This window comes from Xenopus tropicalis, chromosome 2 (assembly GCF_000004195.4).
Source record: "Xenopus tropicalis strain Nigerian chromosome 2, UCB_Xtro_10.0, whole genome shotgun sequence".
Classification (NCBI taxonomy): Eukaryota; Metazoa; Chordata; class Amphibia; order Anura; family Pipidae; genus Xenopus; species Xenopus tropicalis.
The window spans coordinates 111,575,794-111,590,478 of record NC_030678.2 but is presented as its reverse complement, the minus strand read 5'-3'; the positions used below and the strand labels follow the sequence as shown (position 1 = coordinate 111,590,478).

The window sequence follows — 14,685 nt, the reverse complement described above, 5'->3', positions numbered from 1 at the left end:
CTGGGAAAATCATCTGATATCATTTTTGGGCTACAGCAATGTATTGACTTGTTGGCTACTAGTTTGTGCAGCCAAAAAGTAATGTGCCTATTAAAGGAGAAGGAAAGGTAAAAACTAAGTAAGCTTTATCAGAAAGGTCTATGTAAATAGAGCCATAAGCACTCACAGAAAAGAAACACAGGATTTCTTGTTTCCTTTTTTGTAAACATGTTCTTAGGGTATTGGACTTCTCTCTCAGAAGAATCCTTCATTCCCGGGGCTAGAGTTCTCTCCTCTCTCCCATTTCCTGCTCTCCCCCTCCTTTTGTAATTTATAAAACTCACTCCCCACCCTTAGGAATGTGTGTTATGAGCTATTATGGCTGGACTGCAAACAGGAAGCTATGAAGACCAAGCTAAAATGGCAGCTGCGATCAGCTTCTAGGGCTCTTTTCTCAGGTATGATAACATTTTCTGCATAATAAATAGTGTTCTAGGTGGCACTAATGTGGCGAATCTATTGGCAGTAAAATGCCAACATGGCTTTCCTTCTCCTTTAAGCAGTCAGGCCAACCAATTCAGGCAACCATTATGTAACAAGATTTTAGGCTGCTGCACACAGCAATTTACCATTTCTACTGGGCTTCTGTTGACCTTTAAATTAAAAAAAAATAGGGAAGAAGATGCAAACCTTATTTGAAGGCCCAACAGGTAGGATCAGGATGAATGACTCTCTCAACATACATTACAAATAGCACAAGTCTGGGCTGCCACCTCATACCTAGCTTATTTATTTTGCCAAGGGATCCAAAATGTATACAAACATACTGGAAATTAAATGAGCAATTCCATAATTAGAAGCATAATGCATAGATGATCTGTTGTTTACAATATCTAACTAATTAATTAAAATACCTAATTTAAACTTGTTTTTGTAGTCCTTCAGAAAAATAAGTATTTTTTAAGTTAACTAAATTAATCTCTAACCCTTAATGTGCCTATACCAGAAGTAGCAGTACAGGGTCTTTCACCGCTATGTTATTATAAACAGTATATAAATATATGAATTTTTTTTTTAAACCGGGACCTGATGGACCAAAAACCATTGCTACAGTTTAATGTACACACTTCTACTGAAGCTTTAAAGAAGCTGCTGCTCCCTGTTATGCTATGTCCCCCAAGCTGTTGGTTCCCCACCAACACTATAAAGTCTGTCTGACCTTACCCAATGCACATTGCTGAGCGCTCCCAGCTCTGGGCAAGCGGCTATAATAAGTAGAAAGGCTATGTGGTGCCTGTAAGGTTTTTGGGTGAATTTTATTTAAAGCAGCACAAAGTGTAACATGTAAAGTCACAATACTTTAATTTTTAGAAGGATATAAAACAATGGCAAACAACTGTTCTTGACACTCTATGCCCCCTTTGATAGTCAGTAAAGAGATGTCAACTAAGAGCATGTTATAAGGGTGGCATTTATAAAAAAAAAAAGGAGTCATTTATAAAAAAAAAAAAAATACAATATCTTTATCACTCACATGATATCATGTTAGCTGACATCCCTGTTTATGATTTCTAACTTGCATACTGATGGCAAATTAATTCAGAAGATCTGAAACATCCAGGTGACATTAAACAGTTTTTCCAGTTTTCCAGGTAACTACTGTTCGTCCCACATTAGTTTTGTATATATTCATGTGAGCAGTGCACCACGCTAAGTCCTCACCTCGCCACAGGCTCCAGCAGTCAATGTCGATTTCCTACTACAGGTACCGGCTGCCCGTAATACAGCTGCAAACCCTAGACCACGGCACACTACAGCCATGCTGAAGGGTGACAGGGGAAGGGTAACAAACCGGACATAGGAAACGAAGGGGCGGAGTTTCAGAGCCCGGCATAGAATATTCAGAGCTTTAGAGTAAGGCGACTTCCGGTTAAATCACAGTTCCGCGGCGGAAGTCGTGTTAGAATACGAAACCCGTCTATATTGTTGTTGCGTGCGGGAAAAAACCTTTACCTATTGCTTAGGGCTGCTGATAACAACGTCGCGTTATTATTGTTCACATTGCGGTGACCAGTATGAGCTTGTCTGCAAGAGAGAGAGACAAAGAAGTAGGGTATTTACTAGTTTGTTGTAAAACGTGGAAAGCTATTGGTAAAGCTGCAGTGCAGCCACTTTCTTGCTCCCATGTCATGCGTAGCGCTTGGGTTGCGTTTATCTCCGTGTCCAAGTCATTTATAAAGACTGCGCAAATTTGCCCCTTGGCTGTAAATCATTGCAAACAATTGGATATTTGCTTTCATTGCTGAACCTGCAGCTGGATAAAAAAAGATGACTTACTGATAGCTTGCTATAGGTTACTGTCAAAGTGCATATTTGCCCACTTTTTTGCTCATTTGCCCACTTTTTATAAACCCAGCTGATTCCTGAATACTGTTTCCTGAAGAATACAATTGTGTATGTAAAGCGTTTACTTGAAAATGGAAAATTTGTGTTAAGCAGTTAAGTTAGTAGTTAAGTAGGTTCCTTAGACTGATTCGGCAGCTAATCGGCCCGCGTATGGGGACTACCGACAGGCCTGCCCGACCGATATCTGGCCTGAAAAGCCTACATGCTTCCCGATATCGCCCACCCGTAGGTGGATCTTTATTCTGCTCACTTGGCGTGTATGGGCACCTTAAGTTTGGAAACTGCTATAATGATCATATGTTCCTTATTTTACAAATTAAATGGGACCTGTCACCCTAAGAAATAACTCCAAATTATTTTCTATATTGTTAGTTGAGCAAAATAAAGTTCACTTATATAAATAATATAAATCTTGTTTCATTCCGTCGTGGAATTACTCAATCAAAGCAAGCAGGCAGGCACCATTTTGTGGGCACTGTTATTAAGGCAAACTTTGTATCATGCCAAAATCTTGTGTATGTGCCAGAATGGGGGACCTGATACCCATGTCCATGCACTGGCTACACAATTAGTTGATGAGGAGGGAGGGGAAAAGGGAGATGTGCAGTGACATCTAGGTAGTGCTGAATGGAAAGCTAAAGTTATTGTCTGCCCTGCCTCTATGCCTAAGGCAAAGAGGTGGGGCAAGCAATATATGATTGACAGCTGGGATTTTTAAATGCCTTTATAATGGGGTTGGATGTGTTAATATAAAAATGAATTTGGGTTTCGTGTTTTATTTGAAAAGGACTTTTATTATACAGCTTTTTATGTCTGGGTGACAGGTCCACTTGGGATTAGAAATTACAGTATATCTAGTACTAATGTTAGGAATAGGGAAAAGAACCCTAATCCTACAATTGGCCAACTGACTAGTAATTAAATACATACAGTGTTTAGAACAAATATTGTTTACTGAAACAGCTGAAACTTTAACCACCACATTAAAGAGGAACTCAAGCTTCCGAACCAACATTTGTTCAAGAGACCCACGCAACACAGAAACCCCTAATATACCTATCACCGTAATCTGTTCCATCAAAAAGGATGAATAAATATAATTTTATATGCTGAAATCCAGTTGCCAAACAGTTCTTCTCTTTCTGCATCATTTGAAATCCTAGCAGGGGAGGAGGGGCTAAAACATTGTTGGTACAAATTATAACAACTTCTCCACAGCTTACAGACAGCATGCAGGAGCGTAACCCATAATGCATTGCACTGTGATGTTCCTTTCCTTATTGACATTATGTGTGCAGGGGATTGTGGGATTTGGAGGATGCGGGCTGAGGACAGTGGACTAATCTTATATTTTATTTGAGTCTTAAAGTAGTCAGCCTAATCAGCAGGAGAACAGGGGGCTAGGCTTACGGAACTGTTCCAGTCCATATTATTATATTAAAAGTCATGAAAAGGCTGCATAATATTTAATAGATGTATATTGCAAAGTTGCTTAAAATTGTTTACTTTTCAAAAAGTTTAAGTTGTGTTTGGGTGGCATTTCCTTTTAAGCCATTTTACTGTATGGTAACATAATGCTTTCCATGGTTGGTTCCTGTATAACAGACCAACCCAATAATATTATTACTAGTATTTATCATTAATGTATATATTTATGTATTTTTTAATCAATGATAAAGAAGAAGAAAATTACAGATTATTTCTTGTAGTGTGCATTGAAAAAAGACCTCCCTTTACAACAACATTTCCATATGGGTTTGTGCACAACACACCCAGAAGATCAAATGTCTAACAAAATGGTTAATTGTGATCAAAGTATTCATACAGTTACATCTTGGGGCTGCTGCAGAAATAAAATCAAGACTGTATACAAACAAAAACAGACCTGCTTATCAACACTTATTTTTAAAGTATGTTTTTTTTTCTTGTAGTGTATCACACAGAATTTGAGACTCAAATTGTTAGGTTTTGCATTTGATTATTGATGCGATTAGTTAATGTGTATTAGAAATACTGGGGTTATATAGCATTTTAATGTTGTGATACAAAAACGAATAAAGGAGAACTGTCACTAAGCTGTAATGAATGCTTAATAATTGATTTTTGTTTTGTAAGTTTTTTTTATTCATGTAGTTTTTGAGATATAAAGCATTTTTTAGTTGCTTCCTCAATGCTTTTTTCTTACAGCGAACAACTTATTCATGCTGTTTGATACTAGTGCATTACAAATAACTGTCTCATTCCTGCATCAAAAAAGAAAATCACAGTGAGTCACTAAATATTGACTACAGTTTAGTGAATTTTTATACAGCACTGCTAGTCGTAATTCACTGAATCTCAGCTTTGGTTTATTATTCTGCTGAATCCTTGAATTTAGGGCCAGATTTAATAATGTTTGTGTTCTTTTTTTTTTTTTAGTTTCCGGAATCATACTGTTTAGTGCTAAAAATCGTATATTATACTAAATACTCAAAACCAAAATTTTCTGGTATTTATCAAGTGTAAAAACCAAGAAGAACACTGATACAAAACTATGCTATCTAAAAGCTGGTGAGATCATGTAGAAGTTATCCTAGGAGCTATCTTAGGCAAATTGTAACAATATTTATTCAGCTAGTAGTTTTTAACGTTTTTGTGATTTTTTTCATTTGTAACTGCATGAAAAGTCTTATGAAAAAGAGGATTTCTAGGTTTTTGGGTTCGGATTCTTTTTTTTGTTTTTTTCTGTTTTTATAATAGGCTGTTTTAATACATTCATTGGCATTTATGGTTTTAGTGAAAATGAGTTTGTTGTGGTTTCAAAGATGACTAAAACCAGAATGATAAAAGGGCCTTCCGGTCTTTTTTTTTTATTTCTTACAGTTTTTGAATTATATATCTTCATCTTCTGCCTCTTTCCAGCTTACACACTAAAAGGTTATGTGGCTGTTGAGCGTCACTAAGCATGGAGACCAAATAAAAAAACAATTGCTCTCTGAGGCTGCAGTTTTATTGTTAGTGTTGCTTTCACTGTTCAGGCCCACTACTATTCATCTTCTAGCCTCTCATTCAAACCACTGCTAGGATAAGTTGGACCCTGGTGCATCCCCAATATAACCAGTGGTGTACACATACATAGTTAGGAGCACAGTGAGTCCCAGTGGGGCAGAGCTTACATTTAAGTATGATGTGTGAAGTTGGGCAGAGGGTATGAATCTTAGAAAGCCAGGAATTCGATAACTGTATTTAAATATTCAGAACCAGTCGGTGGCAAGTTGTTGTCCCCTGACAGTATACGTGAGTATATATATGACCTACTGGTTATGTGTCTTGATGAGCTATTGCCAGGGCATGCAAAGAAAATGTACACACACCTTGTAGTTCCATTCCGGATTTGGGCTTTTCAAGGCAAAAAAAGAGTCTAAGGGCTCTGGCACAAGGGGAGATTAGTCGCCCGCGGCGAAACTCCCTGTTCGCGGGCGACTAATCTCCCCGAGTTGCCTTCCCCTGCCATCCCACCGGCGACTTACATTGTTGCCGATGGGATGGCAGGGGAAGGCAACTTAGATTAGTCGCCCGCGAACAGGGAGTTTTGCCGCGGGCGACTAATCTCCCCGTGTGCCAGAGCCCTTAGACTCTCTTGGTCGTACCAAATTGTGTGTTTGAATGTGTCTACTGTCAGTTGTCTGATGTCTGGGGGGAGATTCAGGATATAGGTTCACCATGTGTCAAAGAATCTATGCGTTTGGCCAGTTTTGTTGATTGAGGCCTCAAGCCAATCCATGTGGAAAAGAAAGTGTATTTTACTTTTGATAAGGTTCATGGATGGCGGTGTGGTTGATAGCCATTCTTGGAGTATGGCTTTTCTGGTTGCTGCCGCTAGTTTTCCTGCTAATGTTCTATTATTTTTGGTTATCTGTTGTCCCCCTTTTATTTTGCTAAAGAGGGCCCATTCGATGTCTGGTGTAAAGTTTTGTTTTGTCAGTTGATGCCAATAGTCATACACCTGTGTCCATAGGGGTTGGATGATTGGCCAAATGCAGTGGGATAGGGTGCCTTCGTCTTTTTTGCACCTTAGGCATTTAGGGTCATCAAGTAGCCCCATTTTGAATCTCCGTGAGGGGGTGAGGTAGGATTGGTGTAGTAATTGTAAAGCCATGATTTGGTATTGGCTGGAGGGAGTGAGTCTCATAGCATATGAGTAAAGTTTGAGGATATATTATCCGTCAGTGTTTGGAATAATGTCTGTCCATTTCCTCAAAAACATGTCTTTGTGCGTATGGTCTAGATCTAGTCTGATGAGTCTATGAATAGATGCTGTGGAGTGATGGGTGTTGACTCCTTTCCATATATGGTTTAGGGGCAGGAGAGGTCTTGCTCTGTTAGTTGCTGCAAAGTTTCTCTCGCATAGTGAGTAGCTTGTGTAAAATAGAAGTGTTGGGTTCGGAGAAAAGGGAATTTAGCGGTTGCTTCTGAGAATGTCATAGGGGTGAGTTTTCTGTTGAGTGTGTCTCTGATGCAGTGAAGTCCCTCTTGTTTCCATTTTGCAAAAATGTTAGTCATTAGGCCACTGGGGAAATTCTTGTTTCCTGTCCAGGGTAGATATAGAGAGAGATTTTGGGTAGTTTTATGTTTATGTCGGGTTGTATGCCAGGCTTTGTATGTATGAATAAATAGCGGGTTGTTTTTTTGATTGGTTGTTATTTCGTTTAGGGGTAAATGAAGGAGAGAATTGAGGTTTGTTGTTTCCATCAGGCTATTTTCAATTTCTAGGTTACTATATGTGTTGGTGTTGTATATCCAGTCTCCGACGTGACGTTAAAGGGCGGCTGCATTGTAACTATGTAGATTTGGGAAGTTAATGCCTCCGTTGGTTTTTTTTTGTTGGAGTTTGTGCATAGCAATTCTAGGTCTTTTGCCTGTCCATATGAATTCTCGAAATATTTTGTTTGCTAGTTTGAGGTCTTTTTGCTTAAGGTAGTAGGGTAACATCTGGATCTTGTATAGTAATGCAGGGAAATATATAATTTTTATAAGATAGGCTCTGCCTAGAAAGGTTAAGTTTGTTGTCTTCCATTTATTTAGTTTGCGCTGGAAATCTAGGATGGCTTGAGTTATATTCAGTTTGTAAGTGTCGGTGTGGTGGTTCGTGAATTTAATATGTGATATGATGTTGAGCTTTTTTGAAGGGAAAGTTGTGTGTCCAGTCAGAGGTATGGGTCTGTTTTAACTTTATGGCTTCTGATTTGTCGTAGATAACGTGATTTTGAACCTTTATTATTAACATTTACAGTAGAACCCCCAATTTACATCCCCGGATTTTAAGTTTTCCTGCTTTTTTCACCGTTTTTTTGTGGTCCCACCAATTTTAATGCAATCCTATGGGCTCTATTCCCGGATTTTACATATGAATTTCCCGCATTTTACACTGTTTTTATCATGCCTCTCCCTAGCAAATCGCTTAGTTTTAAGGTAAAAATACAGCTTACTTTAGGAATTAAAGTTTCCCCCATGTCTTGCGATCACAGACGCCATCTTAGGAAGGTCAGCGTCACCACTATCGCCAGTATTTCATACTGCGTATGCGTACCTATCCCGGAGCGTACAAAATACCGCGAGAGTTGCACAAGTATGGGGAACAGCTGTACAAGGTGCAGATTTTTAAAAGAATACAGATATTTGTTTCAGTGCTGTACAGTATTCTTTTCTGCATCTTATTAATTTATAGTGATATTCAAACTTTTAGCAAACACATGCATTAAATGCAAAATGTTTTACAGTACTGTAAAAAGTTGTTTCAGTACTTCTGCTAAAACCTGTGAAATAACTCAGTAAAGGAACTGTGTTGCAAATAAAAAATTATTCCTGTACTTATTTCTTTTAAATCATTGACATTTATGTGTCCTTAACACATTTCCCTGATTTTACATTTTTACATCTTTTTTTCATGGTCCCCTGAAAAACGTAAAATGGGGGTTCTACTGTATTTATAAAGCGCCAACATATTCTGCAGCGCTGTACAATAATAAACCTTGCATCATTATGTGACAACAGGCTCCCAAATGGCCAAATGGTCATATTCTTTAGAAGGACTAAAACAGGCTTGAGAGCAGAATGACTGAAGTCTTACATAATCACTGCTGTATATTATGTAGCACTAGGCTTAGCTCTGTAATAAATCTACTTATGATTGCACCCTACATGATTTCCACACACAATGGGCCAGATTAATTTCCATTGTGTGTTTTGCATAGTTAAAAATAATAAAGGGTCTTTTTATTATTTGACCCAATATCTTCTAAAAATATTTATTTCACAGGTCTAAACTGTTTTGGACATTTTTATTCCAGATATGCTTCATTAGCTTTAAACTGTATGACTGGCTCCTGGCCTAAATTACTAAACATATTTGTAGTCTATTCTACAGTAACAGTAAGTGAACCAAAAGAGACATTTTATTGCATCTTATATCTAAGCCAAACTAGTGCAGGATGATGTTAAAGTAATGTTGTGTCATCATTGGTCTCCAAGGTAAATCAGTTATCTATATACCATAAAAATATGGGTGGTAAAGTGTCACACCACAGAAAAATTTACCCACTTTCTATTCATTCCTATGCGATTTTAAGAAGCATATAGCATATATATTTATCATATAGCAAAACTTTTACCAATTGATAAACTTCTAAAAATCTGATATAGTAATGAATAGAAAGTGGGGGAAGTTTTCTGTTGTGAGCTCTAATCTTACATGTTGATATCTCTTCCCCTGTCTGATCACAGGAGCAACTAACTCTAATTTGCATTTTTTATGCTTAATGTAGAAGAGTTAACAAGTGGTTATTATGTTTAAAGACGCTTAAGAACTCCTATGCTGCTTTTTATATTCTGCGAAAATTCTGATTCTTCACAATGACCCACTGCTCAGATATTTGAATTCATGGGCTTTTTACACACATAGTTACAAAGCCTCCAAGGATATTCATATAGACCTGTGGGTGTTATGAAAGAGAATTTTATACTCAATAAACTTGATTTTTTTGCTTACAGTTCTCCTTATTATTTTGAGACATTCCTGAGATACTGAAAAAGTAACATCTCCTACCCATTATGTCTCCAGTATTTTTGTAAATAGGGAAATGGAAACACAGTTTGTACTAAGCTCCTTAAGACATCTCTTATTATTTATATAGAGTGAAAAAAGAAAAAAGACAAAGAAGACATTGGCAGCAAACATAAACATAACCCTCAGAAAACACGATTTAGAAATTTAGCAATGGGTTAATAGAGAAAAAAGGGATTTTTTTTTAGTGATTTAGAGCAGCATCACAACTTTCTTACCACTAGGGGCCTCTCTAGTCATGAAATTTCTGTGTATTCATGCAGGCCTGTCTTTAACACCACCACAGTTTGTTGACAACAGAAAGTGTCATGCTTCTAATATGTATTTTGGCACCTTTTACAAATAAAGATACATTTCTGTATTTTAAGGTGATAGGAAATTGGAATCAGAAATAACGCTTATTATTGGGGCATTTGTAGATCAGGTTTGGGTGATACAATGTAAAAAAAAAAAAAACACAAGCGAGTTAAATAACTTGCTATAGTAAATTAGCCCCCATGTGACCTTGACTGTGGGGCTCATTTAAAATGTTCTAAGATTTTCTAGTGCCAAAATTATCATGGCACCTAAGTTTACTGAAGTGTGATGACCATAATTTATTTGTAATAATGGTGTTAAATAGGTTGTTTGCTTTCTCAAAAACGTTCTCACTTCAATTGCTTTCGGCTAGTACACCAATTTGTTTCTGGGTTTTTTTTTTACTGTTCTTCTAAACGTGAAACTTTTATGTCCTGTTTCTTTGGTAAGTTAAGTAATCCAGGCACAGATTCTAAACTGTTACAATTTGCTTCATTAGTTGATACATTTCTCAGCAGCATCTGTGGAATGTTAGTAACTATTCTATGAATTATAACATACATAACATTAGGACATACATTGCACATCAAACGCTTCTCTACACCTGCATTTTTAAATCAGACAGAGAGGAGATCAGATGTTAGCAGCTTCCTGTCACTGCAATGACAGACACAGCTTTGGCCTGAGTGCAACTGCACAAAGCCGAGATCACCCTGAAAAACGGAAGGCCAATCTCCGCTACATGTAGCTGCACTCAGGCTGAAGCTGTGCCTGTGTTTGCAGCTACAGGACACTGCTGATTCCATCAGATTCACTTCTCTTTGCCTTATTAAAAACCACAGGCGGAGAGAAGGGTTTTATACCCAATGTATGCCCTTGCCTTATGCTCCTCAGGGCCAAGATAAGAAATGTATCAACTAATGTATCAAATTAGAACAGTTTAAAGAGCCCCTTCCACAACTGCTCCAGGGAGACATGGATGGGTGACAAATGAAACCTCGATATTAGAAAAATAAAGTGACAAAATTTGCTGGTGTACTATTTGAAAACAACTGAACTGAAATTGTGTTTCAAAGATGTAGAAGGAAAAGTAAGCTTTATCAGATAGGTCTATGTAAATACAGCCATAAGCACTTACAGAACTTCTGCTCTGAGTCCTCAGTGAAAAGAAACACATATGCATATCTTTAAATCTTTTTTTGTCAAATTTCCTGCTCTCAGAAAAATCCTTTAGGGCACCACATGAGTCTCCCCCTCCTATCTCTGCTGTGTAATCTGAGTTTAGAGGTGTTACAGGAGCAGTGTGCAGGCACAGAAGTGAAGTCACGCCAAGCTAAAATGGCAGCTGCTATCTTAAACAAACAGAGGGAGTTGATGGTGGTTACTCAGGTAGGGTAAAGCTTTCTGCAGAATAAATATAACATTCTAGCTTGCGCTATTGTGTCTATTCTATTGGCAATAAAATGCCAAAATGCCTTTCCTTCTCCTTTAGGTAAACATAATATTTAATGGAAGTGTTCATTTTGGCAAGTCCAAACAGATTAAACAAATGCAAATGACAACACACATGTTATTAAGAATTATCAATCAGTTGTATTATTAAAGTAGTTATTACCAGTTTATCAAAGTATTATTAAATGAATGATTTAGTATAATTAATAATATTTAGTGGTAACAGTTAATTCATTTAAAATACATTTCTGTGTACCATTCTTTACATAACAGTACTCTCCATGAGGAGACAGCAGGGAAAATTCTGGCTTTGAAAGGTGACATTAAATTTATTTTTAATAGGAGGTCCTCAGAAGTTTTTTTGGTAAGTGAGTTAGGAAGTAATAAAGGTATCAGAGATATTAAGGTGTTTCTGTGGAATACCTCTTAATTTAATATTTCAATACTACTGACCCCTTTTTAAAGGGGGAAAAGAAGCTAAATAATAAATTGTATTGTGGTAGATTGCTTACTAAAGCTGGCCATACACACACCGATGATATTGTACAAAACCTTGTTTTGTACGATATTCGTTGCGTGTATGGCGGCTCGACGAGGCGACCGATATCGGTCGACTCGTCAATCGGCCACGCTAAAAGATTATGCTTGGGCGCCATTGAAGGTGCCCAAGCAAAATCTACGTTCAGGGCTGAATCGCCAGGTGGCGGTAGAAATTCTGTTGTTTCTACCTCCATATCTGACAATTCAGCCCTAAATGTCAGTGGGGGGTGGGAACGAACTTTTGTGCGACCAATGGTCTCATGAAAGATCGAAAATCGCTACGTTTATGGCCACCATTAGATCTCCTCTAGAGGAGTTTTGTGACAGACCATGTTGCTGAACATATACTTAGATCAACATCTTAGGAAATATTTGTGCAAATGACCTTAATGAAAGTGTTATTTACCCCATTACTTTCTATAGCAGATCATTTCAAAAGCCAACTCATCTTTTTTTCCAAACTAAAGTAACTAACCCATTTGTACAACTTATTTTGTAAGGTAAGCTTGTGCTCAAAGCTACATACTATGGGGCATATTTATCAAATTGTGAAAATAGATTTCATGAATTTGCCACAGGGAAATTTCACAGCTATCAATTTAGTCTATTTTTACTCTTTGATAAATATGCCCATAAATATCCTATACATGTGAATAGAGAGCTGTGAAAGTTCTCGTTGGTGAGTTCTATTTTCACCTCTCAAGAAATATGCCCCATGTAGTGAGTCGATGTATGGAGAACTTGAAACATGAAAAACCCTCAATAAAACATTTCTGCATAAACTGAAATCAGTACCTGACCTTACCACAGGTGACTTCTGTAATACACTGTTTAAATGACAATTCCTTTCTTATTGATAAATAATAAATAATTCTATTTTGTTCTGTAAATTGATTGTATAATAAAAGTTTAATTTTTTAAATGAAATTACAATTTCTGGCTTTCAGAGTATGCCTAACAATCAGTTTTTAGTTTGAAGGATTTGTGATTCCAGACAATTAAAAAAGACAAGATTATTCAGCACTGGCTATTAATTCTAACAGGTCTGAACAAATTAATTATTCAACAAGTACTACTCAAATGAAATGTGTGTGTTAGCCAGAAAGACCATGTTACCACACAAAGTAGTATTTAAAAAAAAAAAAAAAGACTCATAGGGGGCCATTTACTAATGCTCAAATCTTTTTTCTTTCCCGATTCAGAGTTTTTCGCTTCCCTGGCAGATCCTTCTTTGCTTCAAAACCTAAGAGGTTTTCAGATTTGTGACGCAACTTTTCTGTGACTTTCTCCCACACTGACTTTTTCAGTTCAGACTTTTTAGTAAATGTCAGACATTTGTGAAAATGAGTTTATTCGAGTTTTTCGAATCTTTCCCCCAAATGTAAATAGGAAATTTGAATTCGAAAATACTCAAAACTAAGTGGAAAAGATTGAATGTGCGCTTTTTTATTAAAAGAAAAAAATCTTTATAGCTTACTCATGTAAAAACATAAAAAAGCAATGTGAATACAGTGAAATCATAGTCTAAGCTTCATTTTTAATGGAGCAAATATTTTGTCTTAATCTTAAAAACTGAAATTAAAAATATCAGTTTTTTAATTCCAGTTTTTAATTTTTTGCACTTAATAAATCTTGAAAATTTAATTTGTGTAACTTTGAATCTGCAAAATTTGCCAATAAAAAGTCAAAACATATAGGGGCACATTTACTAATCCACGAATCCGAATGGGAAAAATTCGGATTGGAAACGAACATTTTGCGACTTTTTCGTCGCCGTTACGACTTTTTTGTAAATTGTCGCGACTTTTTCGTAGCTGTTACGATTTGCTCGTATATTGTCGCGACTTTTTCGTATTGAGCGCTCGTAAACGGTGGGCAAACCTTTCAGACTTTGCATGATTTTGGAAGCCGCGCGACGGCTACGAAAAAGTTGCGACAATTCGCGCAAATCGTAATGGCTACGAAAAAGTTGCAACAATTTACAAAAAAGTCGTAACGGCTACGAAAAAGTCGCAACAATTTACGAAAATACCGATCATTACGAAAAAAACGCATTCGGACGCATTCAGTCCGTTCGTGGATTAGTAAATGTGCCCCTTAATTTGACTGTTGATAAATCTTCCCCTATTGTTAACAATGGCATTGTTCTTAAAAATATTTTATCTTTGTAATGTATAATGCAGATGACAAACTAATCTGGAATATGATGTAACTGTCCCGACTGATGATGTCACTGTCACTGTCACCCTAGAATTGTTTCCTCCGCAGGCTAATGGAACCTGCATTCTGGTTGGGAAAAACATTTTTTTTTCTGTAAATTGCCCCCTCCCACACAGGGAGGGAGCTTTTGCTTGTGATGTCACGTGCATGTGCATAACAAGTGCCCTGGCGGGAAGTGTTTATTATGTGCACGATTAAATATGACTGCCCACATTGAGAGCTCCCTTCCCGTACTGCCAGCCTAGCTTTTACAGAGAAAAAAAACCTATTGTTTCCCCCAACTAGTGTGTGGGCTGTATTAGCCTGCACCTCTGGAAGGGAAACAATTTTAGGGGAACAGGTACCCTTTAAGGTCATTGCAGCACACTACAATGTTTGCTGCAGTGATGGTGCTTTGACAGTATTACTAGGGTGCTACATGATGATGTCACTGAGATGCTATGTAATTGTGGTGATGAACATTGACATTTTCATGATGACTTTTGGTATCTATTTTCCAGTTCCTTACCCAGACATTTGTTAAATAAAAAATAGTGACATTCATGAAATACACTTTCTGGGCAATAATATAAACGATTGCCCAGAAATGAGAACTTTTAATAGCAAACATGGAAAATATTTTCAACATGCCTTTGGTTTCTGTTGAGTCTAATATTGAGAGCAGACAAAGGTATTCCTATTCTTTAAAA

The 14,685-nt window shown here is 37.1% G+C and overlaps 1 protein-coding gene across 1 annotated transcript in view; it reads right to left on the bottom strand.

Moving 5' to 3' along the window:
* Nucleotides 1-1,889, bottom strand: part of mrps9 (mitochondrial ribosomal protein S9) — a 50,463-nt gene extending 48,574 nt beyond the window's left edge. Inside the window, exon 1 of the mRNA XM_002941154.5 lies at nt 1,702-1,889. Within this exon, the coding sequence (XP_002941200.2) occupies nt 1,702-1,800 (99 nt within the window). The 5' untranslated portion in view covers nt 1,801-1,889. The remainder of the gene's footprint in view (nt 1-1,701) is intronic.
* Nucleotides 1,890-14,685: the final 12,796 nt, after the last annotated feature.